This window comes from Cydia fagiglandana, chromosome 3 (assembly GCF_963556715.1).
Source record: "Cydia fagiglandana chromosome 3, ilCydFagi1.1, whole genome shotgun sequence".
NCBI classification, from domain to species: Eukaryota; Metazoa; Arthropoda; class Insecta; order Lepidoptera; family Tortricidae; genus Cydia; species Cydia fagiglandana.
Window position 1 is genome coordinate 12,815,588 of NC_085934.1, and position 22,736 is coordinate 12,838,323.

General features: G+C 37.9%; 1 protein-coding gene and 1 long non-coding RNA gene across 2 annotated transcripts in view; both read left to right on the forward strand.

The window, feature by feature from the left end:
• LOC134680127 (uncharacterized) overlaps window positions 1-22,736 on the forward strand; it is a 297,055-nt gene that overhangs the window by 203,131 nt on the left and 71,188 nt on the right. The gene's annotated exons all lie outside the window — the stretch shown is intronic.
• On the forward strand, window positions 264-22,098 carry LOC134680055 (probable very-long-chain enoyl-CoA reductase art-1). Its single transcript, XM_063539059.1, has 5 exons — window positions 264-428; window positions 532-890; window positions 1,255-1,471; window positions 2,435-2,627; window positions 21,214-22,098. Exons 1-5 carry the CDS (start codon window positions 423-425, stop codon window positions 21,339-21,341), a joined length of 903 nt encoding a protein of 300 aa, XP_063395129.1. The 5' UTR covers window positions 264-422; the 3' UTR covers window positions 21,342-22,098.

The window sequence follows — 22,736 nt, forward strand, 5'->3', positions numbered from 1 at the left end:
TTTGTACCGAAAATTTTAGACATGGCGTCTCCGTTGGTTATATCCTCCAAGTAGATCAAATACCGCAAAGTATCAACAATCACTTGCCTTTTCGTGTGTTTTAGAGCTAATTAACCTTGCTGATTTTCCATAATGTATTGTGTGTAGACCACTTAATTTAGTCATTCATTTCATTCGTTCCGTCATTCATGTTCATTCATGAATCATGTCAATGTCATGATGTCACGTCATTCATAATTTTATTCGTAGTCGGGTTGGAATTGCGACTGCCCAAGTTGTATGTTGCGGCGAATTGCAGTGTAACGATTGCAATTTGCATACGGTCGGATTCGGTGTCACTGATTAACAGATACATTATAATAAATAAATAGTATATTTGAGCATATCTTCATTTTATAAAGTATAATTTATTATACCAAAGCATGGAGGTAAGTTTACGTGTTATTCTAAAACCTGTTTTACTTTGCCGCTACGTTTGGTAATACATACTTAATATGTCTACAAAACACTTTAGCAACGCGTTTTTTGTAGATTGAGATTTTAAGCAACGTCGGTTCGAAGCCGCTGGGGAAGATTCAAGTGCCCGCAGATGCCACCATCAAAGTTGTGAAAGATAAAATTCATCAGTCGGTGAAGAAGTCGTTATATCCCAGCCGCCAAGCCATAACTCTTGAAGCCAAAGGCAAATCGCTGAAGGAAGAACAATCACTTAAAGAATTAAATATTCAAAATGGTGCCAAGCTTTATGTCAGAGATCTGGGTCCACAAATCTCATGGAAGGGGGTATTCTTGGCAGAATACGCAGGCCCATTCTTCGTGTACCTTTGGGTTTACCAGAGGCCCTGGATTCTCTATGGAACTCCTTCAGAAGGTCCCTCTACTGTTGCCAGGTGGGTGTTCAGAATTTTCAAAGTTCATTGCTGCTATATCTCCTTTTACACATATATAAATTTCTTATGACTGTTTTGACACTTTAATACAAAATAATGAATAAAATGTACATCATTTATATGTAGGTGACAAAGCATGTAAGTGATTTTGATTTGTATTAGACTATGTCTGAGACTAGAGTAATCCATTATTTTCAATGAATAATAATATTCATTCTAAATAAAATGAAATAATATTAATATGCATATATACTTTATTTTATTCATGTAATGTAACTGCAGTAAGGAATTATCATTTAACAAAATTATTTTAAGCCTTAATTATTTTAGTATTTAAGTCTTTCATTTTTGTCTTGTATTTTAGCGTGGCTGCCATATGCTGGTCAATCCATTATGCCAAAAGATTGCTGGAAACCCTATTTGTGCACCGTTTCTCCCACGGCACCATGCCACTGAGGAACTTGTTCAAGAACTGCTCCTACTACTGGCTGTTCACCCTGTATGTGGCATACCATATCAACCACCCCCTGTATACACCACCCTGCACTAACTGTTTCTACATAGGGCTTGCTGGTTTTGCTGTAAGTATGCAATGTAATTACAATTATGATTATTTTAGCCCTCTAGTCTGTAGCGGCAACATAAATACTTTCCATCATAATTAACACAAAAATGCATCTCTACTACAAGAATTACGGTTCAAAATCGAATGACTAGAAAGGAATGTCAAATGGTTAAAGGGTTAACCCTGTGTCTGCTGTCATTTTATATCATTATTTTGTAGTTTCATTGAAGTATGTAACAGTTTGCACAAGGAAGATCTTCAATTCTTACTTACCTGGCCGGTGCGATGACCTAAAATAAGTCTTGGCCTCTGCCTTAAATTGTTAATTGATTGTAATGTTAATGGAAGTTTCCTAATTCTAAATTTGAGTTAGGAAACTTAGGAAATTAAACTAAAGGCAGTTTTGAACAATATCTTGATACAGGCATATTTGTGTAAAAATATGAATGGGAGCCAAGTAAATAATATATGTAATAGTAACTTAGTCAGTAATATGTACAAAATTTATACAAATAGGCCAGTTTACTCATTACTACTACCAGCTTACTCTTTCTTATTTTGGATAGCTACTATATAATATAATATACATATATAATAAGGGATTTAAATAAATGAACCAATCTTCACGTGTTTATGTTAAATAGATTTCGACTTATGCAGGGGTCAAAAGTGGCTTCGAATAGTTCGTATAATATAACACGCGGCATTTGCGTCGCCAGAGCCTTTTTCTTGGACTTGGCTTGATATGCCACCACATATCTAGATAGATGTTTACATATCTGCTATTCATAAATTTATAACATGTAGCTCAACTCTCACTGGATGACATGATCACTAAGAACATCATACTTTACTCTTCTGCTGACAGTACCAAAGTTAAACTTTGTTAGGTCCACCAATAGCCCATCCGAAGATGTACTGTTAGCGAACATTAACACATTCAGCTGAAACTTGAATTTAATTTTTTTTTTTATTACAGTTCTGCGAGCTAGGCAACTTGAGCATCCACATATTATTGAAGAACCTTCGTCCGCCGGGCACCAAAGTGAGACGCATCCCTGTACCTGATGGCAACCCCTTCTCTGCGCTCTTCAACTACGTGTCCTGCCCGAACTACACGTACGAAGTCGGCTCCTGGGTGTTCTTTACCATCATGACTCAGTGTGCACCCGGTAAGTTTGAGTATTCTTTGTTATTCTACAATCTTATTAAGGTGCAGTAGCTTCTTCATACTTGAACCAATACCTAGGGACTCCATGCACACTGAAGGAAGCAGTTAGCAACCTGAAGACACTGCTAGGTTTCATGGACGAGCTGGGGTGGCTAGAGTAGTGCAACCTCGTTTTCACGCAAAATAGGTACAATGGTTGTCGATTTGCGGAAATGCCCAGTATAACTAACTAACTAAGGTGCAGTAGCTTCAGCCACCAGTTTATGAAAAATCGTAGCGCTTTTTTAGATCACAATATGGTTGCTAAAAATTTAACAGCACAACCAAAGTTTGAATTTGAACCCACAATTTTTGACCACCACACATCCTTACTTCTTCCTCGCGTTATCCCGGCATTTCGCCACGGCTCATGAAGCCTGGGGTCCGCAGAGGGTAAACTAGGCCTTATTGGGATTAGTCCAGTTTCCTCACGATGTTTTCCTTCACCGAAAAGCGACTGGTAAATATCAAATGATATTTCGTACATAAGTTCCGAAAAACTCATTAGTACGAGCCGGGGTTTGAACCCGCGACCTCCAGATTGCAAGTCGCACGCTCTCACCGCTAGGCCACCAGCGCTTCCGCTAGGCCACCAGTGCTTCCGCTAGGCCACCAGTGCTTCCGCTAGGCCACCAGCGCTTACCACCACACATATGGAAGGTTAAAGAACCTACACCTTCAGAGTACCAATTAGTAAGGCGCGTCCAAGGCAACCATTTAATTTTTTTCCATTTAGTAGCTAGTTATTTGGCTATTACATTAGGTCGGTCGCGGCTTGGAAATAATGACGGTTGTGTGGCTACGTGAAAGAAGTAGTGTACTTAATTGCCACATTACAAGTCGAACAAGCTAATCAATAATCAAGTTAATAAATCCTGCCGTAATTTTAATTACCCATGTGATTTTAATTATAGCTTGGCAAGACATTTCCGTCACTAGAAAAAGACGACAATGAAAAATGTATGTTTGAGGATAAGTCCACCAGCCAAAATATGAATTTCTCGCCTTGTTCTACTGACAATATTGGTTTGCCAGACTATATCTAAGTGCCGAAAAGTATATACGTCTTGTCACACATAACAAACTAGACAGAAGAACTTACAACTCATCATTACCAAAAGAATTAAACTTTCACAGCATTATATTTCATAACATAGTTGCACTGTGCTTAATTGCCTATTAATTACGAAGAATAATTCAAGTAGATATACATTATAGACTTCAGTCTTCGTTTCTTCAGTGCAGTGTAAGTTTAGATATGAGCATATAAAACATTGATAGGGAATCGATAACTTTGATAACGCTAACTGTCCGAACGCCGGTGTTTACCATGACCTTTGCTCGCTCCGGCATACCATTTACATAAGCGGTTATTTAATTTACAAGTCTCATTCACATAACAGTTGAAGGTGAAGTGTTTAAAGTACGCTTACTAATATTAAAAATCCGACCAAGTGCGAGTCGGCAAAAAAATTACGTTTGTTGTATGGGACCCACACTAAAATATTTATTATATTCTGTGTTTAGTAGTTGTTGTTATAGCGGCAACAGTACATCATCTGTGAAAATTTCAACTGCCTAGCTATCACGGTTCATGAGATACAGCCTGGTGACAGACAGATGGACAGAAGAGTCTTAGTAATAGGGTCCCGTTTATACCCGTCGGGTACGCAACCCTAAAAAGCATTGAAAACATCGAAGTTTTAATACGTGCTAGTACAGTCAGCAGAAATAGTTGTTAAGCGGGCGAGGTGTTCAAAATTTATTGTTAATAGAATAAGAGCGCGTTAAGGTAATTTTGAACACCTCGCCCGCTTAGCAATTTCTGCGGCTGACCGTACGTATCTTTACTTATGTCAACACTTTGAATTTAAACCTTACATCACCCATTTTAAGTCTACTTTAAATTGTCTAAGTACCTATACAGAAAATTTGGTGTTAGTAGTCGATCAGGTTTGACGTAATACCGTTATTGGGTTCGATAGCAAATGGATTAATTAGCATAACATAATGATTATTCTGCTGGGGTTCAGGGTATAAAATAGTGATTAGGTAATACATTGAACTTTCCTTCAATTAACTTACTCATGAAATTCCTTATCAATCTCATTATTATTAATGACAATGGAACTTAAACGTATCTCATGACAGTAATAGGTACATGAAACTCTGGTTTTGTTAATTAGTACGTAAATTTAAATTTAATTGTGACAAACGACTAGGTACCTATCTGATGTAGAGTGGATTTAGTAGATGATAAATATTAGTCTAATTGCTTGTTAAATCAACCCAAATCTTCGGCAGTCAGTGTTTGCAGAGTTATCTTATATTTTTTATTAACTCTTTGACCGCCGCAGACAAAATACTACATTATAAAATGGAACTATCACGTATTGTGTTATATAAAATAGTCGTGGTGGTCAAGGTTAAGGTTGAACGTGGTGACTGTTAACGGCTTATCCTTTATAACTCGACTGCAAAGATAATGCATGAGATTGGAAAGTAACGTCCTAAAAGCCATCTTTATACTCCAGGAAAGATACGCTTACGTTAAACATTAATTAGTAATAGGCAATTTTTTTTTTATTCCTTTTCTTTAGATCATTTTAAGATACTTTATTTTCGAATCCAACCAACTTTCTCTCCGGAAGTAGGTAAAAAAAAATAGTTTAAAAAAAGAGCCGTTCTTGTTTGTTAAAAATAGTAATAGTATTTTTAGTTCGTAAACGTGACGAAAATAATATATATAATGAGTCGACAATGGAATCGGTCAAAATATTTACACGAAAAATAACTAATTCAATAAATGGCGGGGCCTCACGGATATACGACGTAACTTGATATAAAAAAAAAGTTATAATTAGGTCTTTGATTTAATTACCATAAAACTACTTCATTAAGCTATTTATCCGAGAACCCGACATCAATATTATTTGTATCACTTGTATATATATTTACGCCTTAAACGTGCTAGAAAAAATGGTTATAGATATAATTTCTAGCAGACTTTGTTCTGATAACGTTCAAAGTGATATTCAATACATAATCACACAAAAACATGGTCAACGTAATAAATAAGAGCAATTTAACAAATTCGCTAAATGAAACTACCAAATTTGAACTCTGTGCGCTAATGCTAAGGATTACATATCCTTGCGGCGCGCCGGGACAGTTTCAATGCGGGCGGTGGCGGGAGTTCGTGCCAAGGACGCGTGGATAGTATGTAGGTAAGTATGTACTTAACTACAAGTTGCTACAAGTGACAGGCCAATTCGAACGTGCGCGGGCGTCTCGCTCGCACCAAATATTTGTGCGGCCAAGTCTGAGCGAAATGAACGCGCGCGTGAATGATAGCTAATTAAAAATAACTGATATAATTTCCAATATTATTTTAATATGCCGATATATACCGAAAATGCCTGGAAGAGCTACTGGTCCATGAAGGAATACATGAAGGGAGACCTTCCTATATCGCTGAAACGTAAACTCATGGATATGTGTATTCTTCCGATCCTCACCTACGGCGCTTAGACTTGGTCTTTGACTAATGCTCAAAAGCTTTCCCTCAAGGTTTGCCAGAGAGCGATGGAGCGCAGTATTCTTGGTGTCAAATTGACTGACAGAATTAGAAATTCCATCTTGCGCTCCAAAACCAAAGTAGCCGACGTAGCCCTGACAGCCGCCAAGCTTAAATGGGACTGGGCCGGACACATCTGCCGTATGCCAAACGACTTGTGGGCCAAGAAAACTACCGAGTGGACACCAAACATAGTGCGGCGTCACGGCAGACCTAGAAGGAGGTGGCGGCACGATCTTGACGTCTTTCGGAAAGATTGGCCCAATATTGCCATAGAACGAGACGCGTGGAAGAAAGAGAGGGAGGCCTTTGCCCAGCAGTGGGACACAACAGGCTAACAAATAAAATAAATATTTTAATATTGGTTGATGTTCAAATTATATACGTCAACGTTATGACCCACTACAAAAATAAAAATTTCGCATGACTATCGTTCTTATTTAATTTCAGAATGGCATAGTGTGGAGTGGCATTATAAAAGGAATACTTATTATCGTAGTCATTTGACAGTTTTGGTGACACTTTCACATTCTGTCACAGCGAAGTGTGTAGGCCCACTCTTTAATTTTATATTAAAGTCTATCCAACAACTTTGTCAGTAGAAAAAGGCGCGAGATTAAAATTTCTATGAGACAATAACCTTTCGCGCCTAAGCGTCTGTAGACTTTTTTTTCAACAAACGTATTATGTTGACTATTTCGTGCTCTTTCTATTCATAACTAGTTTACGTTCCTAAGTTTCATAAAGCCCCCTCCAGACTATGCGCGTGAATCGCGGGCGAAGCCGCGAACGCGAGTGTGGAGTCGATTTCGCTGTCTGCGAAAATCGACGCCACACTCGCGTTCGCGGCTTCGCGCCGCGATATGCGCACGAGTGTGGAGGAGGCTTAATAAGTATAACATAGTATAATAATAGTCGACGTCAAAGATATGTTTACACTTTTGCACCTTACTCCTTTGTAATAAGGCCAAGAGTACGGCTTTAAAATGACAACGTTTTACACAAAAATAAAACGCTAATTACATAACTTACCATATTCGGAACCTAAGAACAATATTGAGAGTGGCAACACTGTCATAGGAGGCTATTCATTAATTACGTCATTTCAAATTTGGGGGAGGGGGAGGGTCTGGACATCGGATGATGGTAGCATGACACAGGAGGAAACGGTGTCATTCGAAGCATGATTTTGGGGGGGGGGGGCAAAAATCGTCAAAAATAGATGACGTCATTTATGGACAGCCCCTAGGTCGTATTGTCTTTTTCTAGCATATACGTCCCTCTCTCCCCCACACTTCTACCACACAGGCAGGTTGCTTTGTCAGTTATACAAGATAAATTTTCAAGTCATTGTCTCAAAATTATACATATGTGCACCATGCAGGATTAAAACTTTAGGTTCCGAATAGAGATGCACCGGATATTCGGTTATTATCCGTGTAACAACAAAATTTTAATTCTTCATTTTTTTTCAATATTGAACAGTATGTGACCCTGACCCATATTCGTTTGATACCCTTAACGCCATCTAGCGAGCTCAGTCGATAACAACATGGTCCGGGTTGCTAGATTAAAAATAATTTCGGTGCCTTCCTACATTTTTGGTTTTTTTAATCGCAGGGGGTTGTAAATTAAAATTGTCTTCAAATATTTTTTTTATTCGTCGGCGCGTTGTATTCAATATTATTCTAAGCAAACTAAATAGGAAAGAAAGCGTTTTTTTTGTCAAGTCATGTGGTGTTCGGCCGAGCCCCGTTCGGACTCTGGTAACCCCGTCGTTAGATCTGTCATCGATGGCTCGCCACGTAGCTAGCCGTTCTTTTTGGATTTGGAAGAGATCGTAGCAAGGTGGTTCGTTTCCTTTGCCCAGCGGCCTGGTGCTGTCTGATGGCTTCTACCTATATCGCGGTTTAAGCCGCCTAATCCTCGTTGGATGTGAATCGTCCTGGAAATTGAAGCCCCGGGTGCATTGAAATTATGCAAGTCCTTTCCTACGCCCGCTTATTGTCTGCCCCGGGGTTTCAAGATTTACCGTCTTTATTACAAGTTTACGGGGTGGCCTCAAGATGCCAGCTTCTACAAGCCGAGCTACCAGTGGCAAGGAGCTGTGCCAGGCATTTCCATACTTCCACGCAGAGGTTCCTGGCCAACGTGGCGGTTGTATTGTTTACGGTCTTTCGAAGTTTTGGAGGTTAGATCGACCCTTTATTTAATATTTATTACTGAACCAGAGATGCTGGTTCTGGCGCCCTCATACCCTTAGTACCTTTTAATTTGTCCGTCAGTAGGCTGCTTCTACCAAAACATTTTTAAAAAGAGTTCGCTATACCCATAACTGTTCCCTCAACACTTAAATAAGAGTCTGATGCTCATGTTATTTAGATAAGAGCTAGTTTACCTTAAGTTCCTGTCATTAAGGCCCTTAAGGCTCTCCGGGTTAGTTTTGAAATTATTTAAATAAATGTTTTATTCATATTGTCTAGTTTCCTTAATTAATTAAGAAAATATTCCATATTAGTACCCCTAAATAATAGTTGTTTCAGCGGCAGCCCACGTGGGGCAATGTTAGCGAACCTCTTTGGTCACAGTGTGTTAGCTAAAGGGAGTTTTATTTTTGGTAGAAACGGTGCTGCTTGTATTCTTGTATTGTGTTCAGGATAACCGATTATTACCTTTTTTTAATTTAAAATTTAACTTTATTACATAACCGTGTAAGTTAATACTGTTACCACATGTGAGCATACTTTTATAGGTTAGGTCATGTACAGGTGTGTGGAGTTACTTATCTATTACTTGCGTTATACTGTTTAGTACTGTGTAAAGATCATTAATTAAATTGCAACTAGTGGAATAGTGTGTGGAATGTTAAACGTAAGTTAACTTTTACTTTAATTTAAAAAAAAATAATACAAAGGTGTAATGTTAGTGGACAGTTCTGTACCAAGCTGTAAGACTTGTGTTCTTTCAATTTAAGTTTTTTATTCTTCCTCGGTGGGAGGTTACTGTATTTGTACTTAGTTGACGGTACACCTGTTTAAAATGAAAAAAATGAAAATGAAAAAATGAAAAATGAAAAAATATTTATTCGCTAACAAGCAATATTTAACAAAATACAGGTTGGTGTCCCTTTTTAAGTATAAAAATACCTGTGTTAAGGAACACCGCTCTTCCTTAGTGATTAACTACAAGCTAAAAGAAAAACTATGATGATAAGTTTAATAACAGTAAAGTAAATTAAATTAAACTAGATAAAACTAAACAATTTAATAAGTTAACCACGTAACAATAAAACTAACATGTGAGTAGCAGCTAGAGCAACTAATGTAAATTTTAATAGTTTAGGAGCCACTTGTGTGTGTGTGTGTGTGTGTGTGTGTGTGTGTGTGTTTGTGTGTGTGTGTGTGTGGGTGTGTGTGTGTGTGTTTGTGTTTGTGTGTGTTAAGGGAATAGTTTGGTTGATTGAATTATATTAGATTACATTATGTTTTAAGTAGTTTTTCTATTTCGTCGTAGTTTTTAGTCTTTAACCAGTTTATTACTTTTATTTTACATTCTCTATAGGTGGAGGGATATATATCTATTTCTTTATTTAGGAAGTTGTACAATTTAGCCGATTGGACATTGTACTGTCTTCTGGCAAAGGCAGACGCTGTTGGTGGAATAGGGATTATGTTCGTTTTTTTCCGTCTAGAGGTATTAGAGACAGGGTAATAAAACGTAGACTTATGTATCCGTAAGATTACATTTAGCACATATAATTTTCTTACAGATAAAAGGCCACATAGGTCATACAGATCAACGGTTGGAAACCTATAAGGCTTAAAGTACATGACTTTTATCAGTGCTCTTTGAGCTCTTTCAAGTTGTAAAAATTTTGTTTTATTGGCTCCACCCCATACTGAAACACAGTAAGAAAGGATCGACTGAGCTAGGACAATATAAATTTGATTTAATAGTTTTGAGGTCGCAGCATATCTTAAGCATTTAAAGGTCCAAATAAGTTTCCTAATTCGGGACATCATTAGTTCCGTATGAGAGTGCCAAGCAAGTCTCTGGTCCATCATAACCCCTAAATATTTTATATGTTCCACTTTTTCAATGGGAGGGCAAGAGCAAAGTGTAGAATCGATGTCATTGCAATTATGGATTTTGAGAGTGAAAGTAGGGTCGGGTTGAGTTCTACAGTCATGGGTGAAACAGATGTAGTTTGTTTTGTCTCGATTTAAGGTAAGGAGGTTGGCTTGTAGCCAGCGGGCAATCTTATTAAGGCCGATTTCTGCAGATGTACGCACGTCTTCCCAATTATCTCCATAAAACACAACAGCCGTATCGTCCGCATACGAAAAGATAGAGCCATTGTCGATAGGCATGTCGCAGAGTTGGTTTATGTAGATTAAAAAGAGCGTTGGGCCTAGGACACTCCCCTGCGGGACTCCGAATTTTACGTCGCACTCGTCACTTACATACTTCCCGACTTTCACTTTTTGTTTTCGATTTCGAAGGTAAGAACTCAGTAAAGAGAGCGGTATATCTCTAATTCCTATACCTTCCAAAGTTTTTATAAGAGTGGGAATAGAAACCGTATCGAAGGCCTTTTTTAAGTCGAGGAATACAGTTAAACACTTTCGTTTCTTATCTACTTTTTGAACTATTAGAGAGGAAAGAGCTGAAACTGCATTCTCGGTGGAAAGACCTTTTCTGAAACCAAATTGATTTGACGATAGAATGTTAAATTTATTGAGATAATTAATTAATCTGTTATTTATAAGTTTTTCTAATATTTTTGATAAGACTGGGAGAACAGATATCGGCCTATAGTTCGATACTAAAGTTCTATTCCCACCCTTATACACTGGGGTGACAATCGCTTTTTTAAGAGAGTCTGGAAATACTCCCAGTTTAAAGCATAGGTTTACAAGGTGAGTAATTATGGGGACCAGAGTCTTGCTCGCTAATTTAAGGAATTTGGTTGGTATATTATCCCATCCAGGGGCGCTTGTTGATTTTAGGTTAGATAGAATAATAAATACTTCATTAGGATTAGTATAAAAAAGCACAAATGAGTTAGTATTAGAGCTTAAGAGATTACTAGAGCAGTTATAAGAAAAGTTATTATTGGACATAATGTCCTCTGCAAGTAATTTACCGACATCCGAGAAGTAGTTGTTGATGGAATTTACTGAAGTGGTTGGGCAGTTGCCATTATTGTCTAATAATTCTGAGTTGTCATTCATATTTTGTTTTCTATGGGTTATTTTATTGACTTCTTTCCATAGAGTTTTAGAGTTTTTGCTCGCTTTAGTTAAGTTTTCTCTGTCATACTTACGTTTCAGTTTTTTAATTAGAGCGTTGCAAAAATTTCTATACCGTCTGTATGTAGTTTTTAGCGTAATGTTTTCCGGGTTAGATCGGAGTTTCTTTTGCATATTATTCCTGTTTCTAATGCATCGTAGTATGCCAACAGTTATCCAGGGTTTGATTATCCGATGGTTTCTTGGAATCAGTGTAGTTATTGTGTTCGCTGAAAGGCAGGTTTGAATTTTGTTTACAATAAGATCTAAAAGATAATTAGGATCAGTTAAAGAGTACAAAAAATCTAGGTTTTCCTCAGATAGGCATTTGACTGCATTTTCAAAATTAATACTAGTATTTGTCTTTTTAGGGGCTGAGTGGGCATTGTACTTGCTAAGGTTAAATAGAGTCATAGCGTGATCTGTGATTGTAGAGTCCAGCACAAGTACAGTCATTTTTAAATTTTCATCGCCCGGTTTGATCATCACATGATCAAGGCATGATCTGCCTCTAGTAGGTAGAGTATGACCGGGGAGTATACCGTGCATTGCTAACATATTTAAATAATTTAGTCTGTTTGTAGTAGCATATGACGGTTCATTGGGGTTACTAATAAGATTTATATTCAGGTCACCTGTAATAATAATATTTTTACACGTTTTTATACGCTCAAGGTGTGAGTTTAGGGAGTGTATAAAGTTGTCAGCGCTATGATTTGATGGTGACCGATAGATTCCTAATATTTTTTTGTCTTTGGTCGATATTTCGAGACATGATGCGTGAGTGAGTTGTATTTCATTAACTTTTACTTTAAGAGAATTGTTTACGTAGGCTATAACCCCATCGTTCTGATTCAGATGATGAGTGGTGAAAAACGTTTGGTAGTTGAACAGTGTAGGAAGGGGTTTATCTGACGAACGGGAAAATGTAACGATATTTTATTAATTATAAATGTTGAGTTGTAAAAAGTTTGAGGGAGCAAATTTGGAGGTTATAGTGAAGTACAGTCAGCAGGAGTTTACATTTATTAAGTTTATTACGGGATGTTTGGAGTTGAAGTTTAAAATAAATAAAATTAATATTAAATAGTTTCTTGACGTGGTTGGGTACAGTCAGTCACAATTATTGTTGTTGACTTACGTTTTTTTTTTTAAATAACTTACCGATATTCAAATAGCGGTTTACCTTTAAGGTCGAATCTTATTGTAGTAGTTTTCACAATTGTTTCGTACGGGAGTTATGTTTATTACCTACTTTTCCTTATCTATTGTCTCGACTTAAATCGAGTTTTTTCCTTATTGTTGTTATTTTAGGTGAAGTAAATATTTACTTAATAGTTTCATATCGGTGATTGCGCGGTCGGTAGGAGTTTTTTTTTATGTGTTGCGTGCAGGAGTTTTGTTTACGTATTACTTTCTTTCGATCGTGTCTGAGCAAACGTAACTCAGGCACGTGGTTAGTTTGTTGTTGGTGGGCGGAGAGGACGATTTAAAGACTCTTCGCGTGTTTTACCGGGGTGCTGGCGCTTTAAACCAGCATTCCAATCGGCACTGGCTGGTCGGGTTCTGGCGGACTTTAAACCGTCAGGCTCTTAATAGCAGTGCCATCTTCTTTGTTAACGCTTTGCGGTATGACTTAAATCATATGCGTGAACGTTAATGTTGATGTTAGGGGGTTGTTATGTGGTACACGCCTTAAAGCGTTGTCCGCAAACATCGGATTTTTTTTGTCAGACTGACAGACTTGCATTGCCTGAAATGGAGCCTGTACAGTCGACTTCCTTGTGTGTCTCGTGTTGTTTCGAACGTTACCGTCTGCCTGTCGTTTAGACACAGCTGGTCAATGTATCATGTGTTGTGTTATTGTCTGATTTCCGCGTTCAGACCTGTGACGTCTGACAGTCACGGCCTGATATGCGCGCTAGGTATCTTTGAATTAGTTGTATTAGTTGTAGTAGCAGTCACCGATCTTAGTTAGTAAATTTCACTTGGCTATATGCCGTCTTCCGCTGTATCTCTTGGACGCATAACCCGCGGCTTGGGCCGTTCGTTATGCCACCAAGAAATATACGCGATGCGACGTTTCGTGGTAATGTAGCTTAGAGCTTTACTTGCGTACGTCAAGTCTTTATAAAGTAAGTCTTGTTTAGTGCGTGGGTTCGATTTTTTTTTGTTAGTTAGTTTTTTTTAGCGGTAGGTAATTGTCTAGGTACTTTCCGCGGGTGGTTTTGCGAGCTGGGGACCAGCTCAAAATTTTGCCGTAGTCAAAATTTTCTTCGGGAAGGGGAGCACTGTAACAACAAAATTTTAATTCTTCATTTTTTTTCAATATTGAACAGTATGTGACCCTGACCCATATTCGTTTGATACCCTTAACGCCATCTAGCGAGCTCAGTCGATAACAACATGGTCCGGGTTGCTAGATTAAAAATAATTTCGGTGCCTTCCTACATTTTTGGTTTTTTTAATCGCAGGGGGTTGTAAATTAAAATTGTCTTCAAATATTTTTTTTATTCGTCGGCGCGTTGTATTCAATATTATTCTAAGCAAACTAAATAGGAAAGAAAGCGTTTTTTTTTGTCAAGTCATGTGGTGTTCGGCCGAGCCCCGTTCGGACTCTGGTAACCCCGTCGTTAGATCTGTCACCGATGGCTCGCCACGTAGCTAGCCGTTCTTTTTGGATTTGGAAGAGATCGTAGCAAGGTGGTTCGTTTCCTTTGCCCAGCGGCCTGGTGCTGTCTGATGGCTTCTACCTATATCGCGGTTTAAGCCGCCTAATCCTCGTTGGATGTGAATCGTCCTGGAAATTGAAGCCCCGGGTGCATTGAAATTATGCAAGTCCTTTCCTACGCCCGCTTATTGTCTGCCCCGGGGTTTCAAGATTTACCGTCTTTATTACAAGTTTACGGGGTGGCCTCAAGATGCCAGCTTCTACAAGCCGAGCTACCAGTGGCAAGGAGCTGTGCCAGGCATTTCCATACTTCCACGCAGAGGTTCCTGGCCAACGTGGCGGTTGTATTGTTTACGGTCTTTCGAAGTTTTGGAGGTTAGATCGACCCTTTATTTAATATTTATTACTGAACCAGAGATGCTGGTTCTGGCGCCCTCATACCCTTAGTACCTTTTAATTTGTCCGTCAGTAGGCTGCTTCTACCAAAACATTTTTAAAAAGAGTTCGCTATACCCATAACTGTTCCCTCAACACAAATAAGAGTCTGATGCTCATGTTATTTAGATAAGAGCTAGTTTACCTTAAGTTCCTGTCATTAAGGCCCTTAAGGCTCTCCGGGTTAGTTTTGAAATTATGTAAATAAATGTTTTATTCATATTGTCTAGTTTCCTTAATTAATTAAGAAAATATTCCATATTAGTACCCCTAAATAATAGTTGTTTCATCCGGTATCCTATCTCGCCCTTATTTTAATATCCGGCCGGATACCGGGATAAAAAGACAAATTGCTGATAGATACTTACAGATGAAACCTCCTCGCCATATCATGGTCTACCTTAATACGTAGGTTCTACGTAACGCGTATTAACTAGCCGTACCATTCGTATTCGAAAACACAAATCACTTGAAAACTGAAGGGTATGCCATTCACCATTTAAGTATTCAAATTTCAAACCTTATTATACACACAGAAAGATTTAAACTAACAAGACTCAGAAGAGACTTCATGTAGGTGTAAAATTGAATTCTAATGGTAACACGTGCACGCTTTACTAACTCGATGTGTTTTTAAAGATATGTATTCAGTATTTTCATTAGCATAGCCACGGTGCACGCAGGCAGCCTTTGAAAACACTTTCACATCATATCATGGCATAAGCCGTTAGAAACTGTTTTTCACCACACTAGTTCGGAAAGGCTTACTTTGCACTTCAAAAACTGAGAGCAAACTTACATTTTAATCACAAGTGAGGCAAAGTAATCAAATGCAAATTTTGAGTTGTTTTGTTATGTTTGCTGGTAGAATTGACTTTTAAATCATGATTTTGGATGATAAATATTTAATAACATTCATTTGTATTTGATTATTACATTTAATATTTGCTTCAGGTTGGTGTGGTGAAAGATTTTGTGTTTCAATTGGGGCAAATTTTGTTTAACGCTCGTGCTTTGAAACCCTCGCAACGCTTAAGATTCCATGTTTCGAATCTTTTGCTTGCTCGAGTATCAATATTAGCACGAGCGGTTAAATAACAACTTTGCCCCCTTGTAAAATAAATAACTATTTCAATATAGTCAGCTAAACTGAGGTACAAATTCAAAAACTCACCAGTAGTTTAGCTTCACGATGCTTCTTCTAGATGGAAAAACAGCAAGCCAATGACTTGAAAATTTGCCTTGAATAACTGACAAAGCAACCTGCCTGTGTGGTGGGAGTGTAGGAGCGAGGGACGTATATGTTAGAAAGGGGCAATACGACCTACGACAGTGTTGCCACTCTCAATTTGAGATGCAATGGATAGTTGTTTGGTCGGATACCGGATATTCGGCCTGACCATCGGCCGAATATTCGGTATCCGACCGCCGAATATTCGGCCGGCGGAACAATACCTACATTTCGGTTTTTAGGTGCGCATTGTGCAGGTTTTAACCTGTTTCGTGGTGAACGTTGGCGCGGACTAGACGTGTGCGCCGCGCCGGCGCGCCGCCGCCGCCGGGCTTTTTGACCACGCCGCCGCCGCCGATAAATGATCGGCGTGAAATCGGCGTGACCTTGAGTGTTGTTAATTAACTATTCCAAGTTGGTTTTTGGATTACAAAATGGTTTTTTTGTATTACTTATGTTACAGTTGTCAAATATACATCAATTATTAATTAAATAAAACTAAATAGCCTGCTAAATAACTGCTGCTAGTGCTGCTTATACCTTGGACAGCTAGAAGAACAAACCCCTCCATTCTTAAAGAGCTCTATATTGCCACTCATCTCTTCCCAACATGCAATGGGTGAGCCCTTAGATTCTTCGGACATATTATCCAACGCATGATGTGGAGAAACACATGAATTTAAGCCGAATTAATGGCAAACGTGCTCGAGTTGGAGCATGTGTGAGATGGTCGAACGCTATGAAGAGGTCGGCTTGCAGCAGTCTGCACCGTGCAGTCCTTACGGCTTATGACCGCACGAAATGGAGACAAATTACATGTAGTCGCAAGCCTCAGCAATGAGAAAACGAGAAAGAAGATACGTCTCAGTGAGCCTGGTGCTTGTACGACAAGAAAACCATTAAAAAAAGCCATAGCAGTCCACTATAGTCCTTCCTTGCCGTATCCGGCAATGGCGACTCCATCAACAATTCTTATCCGGATTATGAAAAGCCCTAATGTGGCTCGCAAAACCAAACTTTGTCTTGAAAATGCGGTCACACGATGCGCAATGGAGTTGTCCAGTCGAGTTGCGGGTGTATGTGTAAGAGGGCTTAGGTCGCGTCTTGCGGATATGACGCTTAGCATCTAGGTCTTCCAGACGCTGCTGCTCAAATTGATCTACTTTCTTATGGACACTAGAACGCCATTCCGATCTTTGTAATGCAATACCCAGCTCAGGTATCCCAGTCGGCAAGCGACGAGGTGGCGTTTGATAACATCTTTATGTCGCAGATATTGGCCCCCCTGCTTCCGCTTTCCACAAGAGAGCTCCGAGTCGAAAATTGCTTTGGGCAGTCTCTTATTCTCCATACGCACGACATGGCCACACCACCTTAGCTGATGATTCATGATCAGTGCTTCAATACCAGGCATCTCGAGTCATCAGTCCACTATAGTCTAGCAAACGTCAAGGATATGTGGAGTTCTATTTTGTTAAAAAACGTCATTTTAATAGGATAAGCCATGAAAAGCTTGAGAAAACGGATCGAAGGTCATTGGGACCAGGTAACCTCTTATTGCAAGCCAGTTACTAGGGAAAATAAGTTATTATACCTATCCTATATTCATTTACAAACCCTATTTTACTCACAGCATATTCAAACTATACGTAGTTAACTGACCAGTAACCTGCATTGATAAAATTTTCAAGAAAAACAACAAATTAATGGCTGAGATACGCGTCATACTCGTGAACGGGTGCTGTTTGTGAAGACTGGTCTGTTAAGCTAACACGAGCTATTATACTTAGTAACTTTTATTAAAATATTACAGTGAGACGCCTCATTCTGTTCTCGTATGTTTCTTTTCTTTTAATGAATGTATTAATTATACAGGATATTGACTCTTGGAGACCTTATACATCTCTAAGGATAACTTGATAAACTATATAATCTTATAGTTCTGACACCTAGAGACATTTACACCTCTAAATATTATAGATTTTTTTTGTGTGTGTTTTTTTATCTGTATTTTGTATGTAATTCGACATTAAGAGACCATATACATCTCTTAGTAATTGTAATACGTTAGATTGAATTGTTAGTTTTATTTTATAAAATTGTTGATGTTATTATTTTTGCTTTTATGTAAATTCAATGTTGACGTGTAAAAGTGCCCTTGTGGCCTATTTGCTGAATAAATGTTGATGTTTGATGTTTGAATGATTTTTCTTCAGAAACTAGAAAGTCAAGGTCACGCCGATTTCACGCCGAAAACACGCCGCCGCCGCCGATTTTTTGGCAAACGCCGCCGCCGATCATTTTTTAATCGGCGCACACGTCTAGTGTTGCCAACAGTAAATTGCGATAACTACCACTACAGATTTCATTTATGTTGTTATTAATCAAAGTTGGTAAATTAAATTGGTTTAATGGTTAACATAAAGTCTAAAACAAGTAAAACAACCGTATAAAAGTATTAACTGCCTTGCAAATTTTGAGTTTTTATACGTTTGAAAAAAAAACGTACTCCAGAAAAAAAAACGGTTTTATTTCACGGTTTTTTTTCATGTATTTTTACAAGTCAGAAAAAAAAACCGTTTTTTTACAACCCTAGTCACTAATGTCACTGTCCGGTGCATCTCTACTCTCAATATTATTCTGAGGTTCCAAATATCGGTACAGTTGTTTAATTGTTGCTTAATTTGGAGATTGACCCCAATTTCATTTCTGATCAAATCGGTCGATTTGATCATCCCGTCTGGACTCCACTTAACAGCCGTAACACATTAGCGCGCCGTTCAAGGTCACGGTGCGCCAAACCATAGCCTGATGTCATGTAGGTATGTACTTAGTCCAAAATTATGTTATTTACTTATTATGTTATTTATATGCATTGAACGTTAAATCTGAACCAATTCGATTACTATTCTATAGTGAATCAGTATGACTTGAAAAAGCGCGGCAAATTTAAAACATGTATGTAAAAACCATTATAGGTTTCAATAGCCCTCATAGACCTGACTTTTATCTCGATATCGTAATTTTCTAGCGACAAACCCATTATCTATACAAAACTGTCGCAAAAATGTTATCGCTTGTATATCGTGGTACAGGATAGGATGGAGCCATATACTTACTACTTGCTTGCAGGTATCGTAATCAAACAAAGTGCTTGCTAAGTAGCTAAATACGCGCAATGTATTTTTATGTCAAAAATAATGTATTTATTTAATGTTAATTTAGTATGAATTATATAGTATGTATGTATATTGTTTTATCCACAAATATGAACAATTGTAGTTAATTTACAAAACATAATTTATACGGCCACAAATAAAATATTACATGCTGCTAAAGTCTGTTTGGTTATTTCTACATGGAAACGAAGTCATTTCAAATTATAAAAACATTAACTGAACACCTTATTGCTACCTGCATTCGCCGCTCGCCGCTCAGCTACCCACTGACGTTAATACCACGGCCTTACGTTTTATGACAGGACTCTGAGTCAGGGGAGTGGCACACTTGGTCCGCCATTTTAGTCAGTCATTCCATGTTCGGGTGCGCTTGCGTTCAGTCGAGTTTTGGAATATTACTGCAAATTTTTGTTGTTTGTTAATTTGTTGGTTATGGTGTCGACTTTTATTGCCCTAGTCGCCAAAATAAATGATGTTACTTAGTGAAATTTTAACCGACACCACACGGTAAAAATAAGTTTAACAATAATTACTTAGTTAAAAATCGAGTAAAAACGGTATTTCTAATACTTAACTTATATTTTTTGCTATTCAATTAAAGAGTACTAACAAAATCCTAACTCAATTAATTAGTGCAAATATTTTAAGGTTTGCGATTCCTGCTCGGCCTTGCGTCATAAGGTGCCCGGTACCACTGTATTGCAGCAATAACTAGAAATGCTTACTTTGGGGAACATTAGCAACTGTCGTTTTTGATAATTACATTTTAGTGGTGAGGGGTGGTACTTAAATGACCGCTATTGAAACCTTAAATGGTTTAAACTTATAGGCGCGAAGATTTGAAATCCCTAAGAAAATTTTAATTTCGCGTCTTTTTCTGCTATCAAATTGGGTGTGTTTCGGTATAATAGCCCAATATAATTGGCCTATTATTGTATTAAATTTAACGCGCACGCAAAGACGGAAAGCCTGCAATTATATAAAATTTACTTTCTTATTTACATCACTCTTGCCCAGATTAAAGCTGATAATTAGTTCGAATCTAGTCTCCCATATTTTTTAATTTCACTGGTACATATGTCTTGACCGAGTAAATAGTAAATATACTAAATACTTTTTTAAATATTCGCGGGCGATGGAAGTTTCATCGTTCCGCCGCCCGCTCCATGCAACGACCAATCGCGTTAGCTCGCTGGCTCGTGCGCGGCAACTTTAAAGCAACGATAACGTTTTTGATGGTTTTTTGTGTTACGAATAATATTTCAAGCCGATTTTTACAGTATTCGACGATCGAGAACTCATAACGAAAATCCCATATGATATTGATCTATTACCATTTTTAACCAGGAAATTAAAGCACAACCCCATAAAACCCACCATACGGTATTATTTAGAGTACGATTAAATTGCAACGCTTGTACTTATTATAATTTGGAAATAATGAGAGAAAAAATAGCCTATTACCATTTTTGAGAACGGAAATATACTGAATTTAATAATAACCGTAGGTTACTTACTTTAAATGTAGGATACATAATTATTTTTTGTGTGATTCATGCTTAATGTTATAAAGCAAATATTTGTCTATGAGTATTAATTTAAAAAATGTTATTAATATTGTTTACTAATTTTCTGTGAATTTTTATATTTTTACATTTTTTTTAAAATACCTAAATGTAATATATTTATTTGGATTATGTGTCGACGTAATCACTAGATTTATTGTCTGTCCCATACACCGAAAACTTCAGCTATTACTAATTATTTCCATTCCGCCATACTAGCCGACCGTACCTTTCTTGGCCTATTAGAGAATAGTGGACGACCGTTTCTCCGTACAAACGTAGTCCCCATTTTTCTATCTGGATATTGACATTGTGGAAAATATTTTTAAAAATAAGTTACGGCAAATATGTAACAATTATGAATCTAATACGATCTTTTATATTCTTCTGCTTTCATAAGTAATAGTTACTGATTTTTAAAAAACGTTTCAAGATCGCTTACCTTCTTTCAAGTTCTTTCTAATGCTTAAAAGAAACGAACTATAAAGGATATCGTTTGACTTATTTCGATGTCTTCATTATAATTTTTGGTAATAACCTAACTCTTTATTCCTGCCGTATTTTTGCACATGTTTACGTTCCTCTTTCTTTCATTCCAGCTGGCTTGTTCGCCGCGGTCGGCTTCTACCAAATGGCGGTGTGGGCGCTTGGCAAGCACCGCAACTACAAGAAGGAGTTCCCCGACTACCCCAAGAGCCGTAAAGCAATCATTCCGTTCATTCTATAAACTTAGCCAATTACATTTATCGACGTCTTACGTCGACGTCTGATGTTTTCCAAGTAGTATTGTAAAAGTTTGAGAACTATCGCACATGGCGTACTTTTCCAGCGATAAAGCTAGCGTTAGACCAAGAAAAGTCTGCAACGATTTTGATAGCACACGCAGTGCAAGTGTTTCTACGTCATAATTTCATAGAACCAATCACCTCTAAAACCAGGAAGTTGGATGTAAAAATAGTTAGTTTTTGGTTTGGGTAGCCTACGCTACTAGATCGAAGCTAAACGTGCGCTTACAGGGTGACGATGGAAAAACAACAGTACGAGAAGAGAGTCATTTGAAGTCATTTCATTACGTACCTTTTAACGGCCAGTTAACGGTCGCCTCAAGACTGGAAGTTAATGTCAAACGCCTTACATTTTACACAAAGCGGAAAGTTAAACGTGACATAAGCACGACTTGAGTCGGGAATTAAAATACCCGTCGCCAATTTCTGATGCTCGAAAGCGACCATGTGCGATACCTTTTTAATAATATTGAAATTCTTCGCGTATGCATTGCATTACGGCGGTGTTGGATATCGAAGGTGATGGTTTTATTATTTATTTTATGCTAATGAGTAATGACTGAATGTTGATAAGAAATAATTTGCAATACGTGTGTAATATGTTTTAACGTTTAATTATTTTTAAGCTCAAAAACGTTTAATTATTCTAGTGATAGCACTCAATATTTCTGGTGGAAATATAAAGACATTTTCGGTAAATACATGTTTTTATTTTAAAACTAAGTTCTACTAGTGTTAAACGTAAGTTATATCATAAAGAATACATAATTAATACGCCCTTTCTAAAAGGTCTATCGGATCTTGGAAATCGCGATGTCAAGTCACATGAGCATGGTAATGCATGTTTATAGAAATATACCTTCATGTCGAATTACCAAGGCTGACTGAACTGGTGGAATAAATGACAGAAAGTAAAGTGTTTACATTAAAATTTGTTAGTCTTAGAACAATGATAAAGCCTTGGCAAGTGGTAATAACATAACTTGGTATACGTTCAACTATAGGGACCGTGCGCGTTGGAGGCTCTGCCATCTTGTAGCCTGAATCGGAAACATGTGCATTGCAAAAGCAAGTGCTACCATTCTCGTAGGTACGTTTCCTGCCATCTTGTGGGCCACATCGGAAGCATAAACGACATATTTACGCCTAGCGCCAAAAATCTGACGGCTCCTATGCTGCCCCCTATAGTTCATGTATGGGGCCTCTCAGCTGTTGTGTTGTGAATCGTTCCGTCTTTGTATGCCAACGGCCCATTAACGAACGACTTTCGTAATGTTTTATAGGTGAAACAGTTTCGCTACAGTTTTTTTTTAAAGGTCACATTGTCGATGAAAACA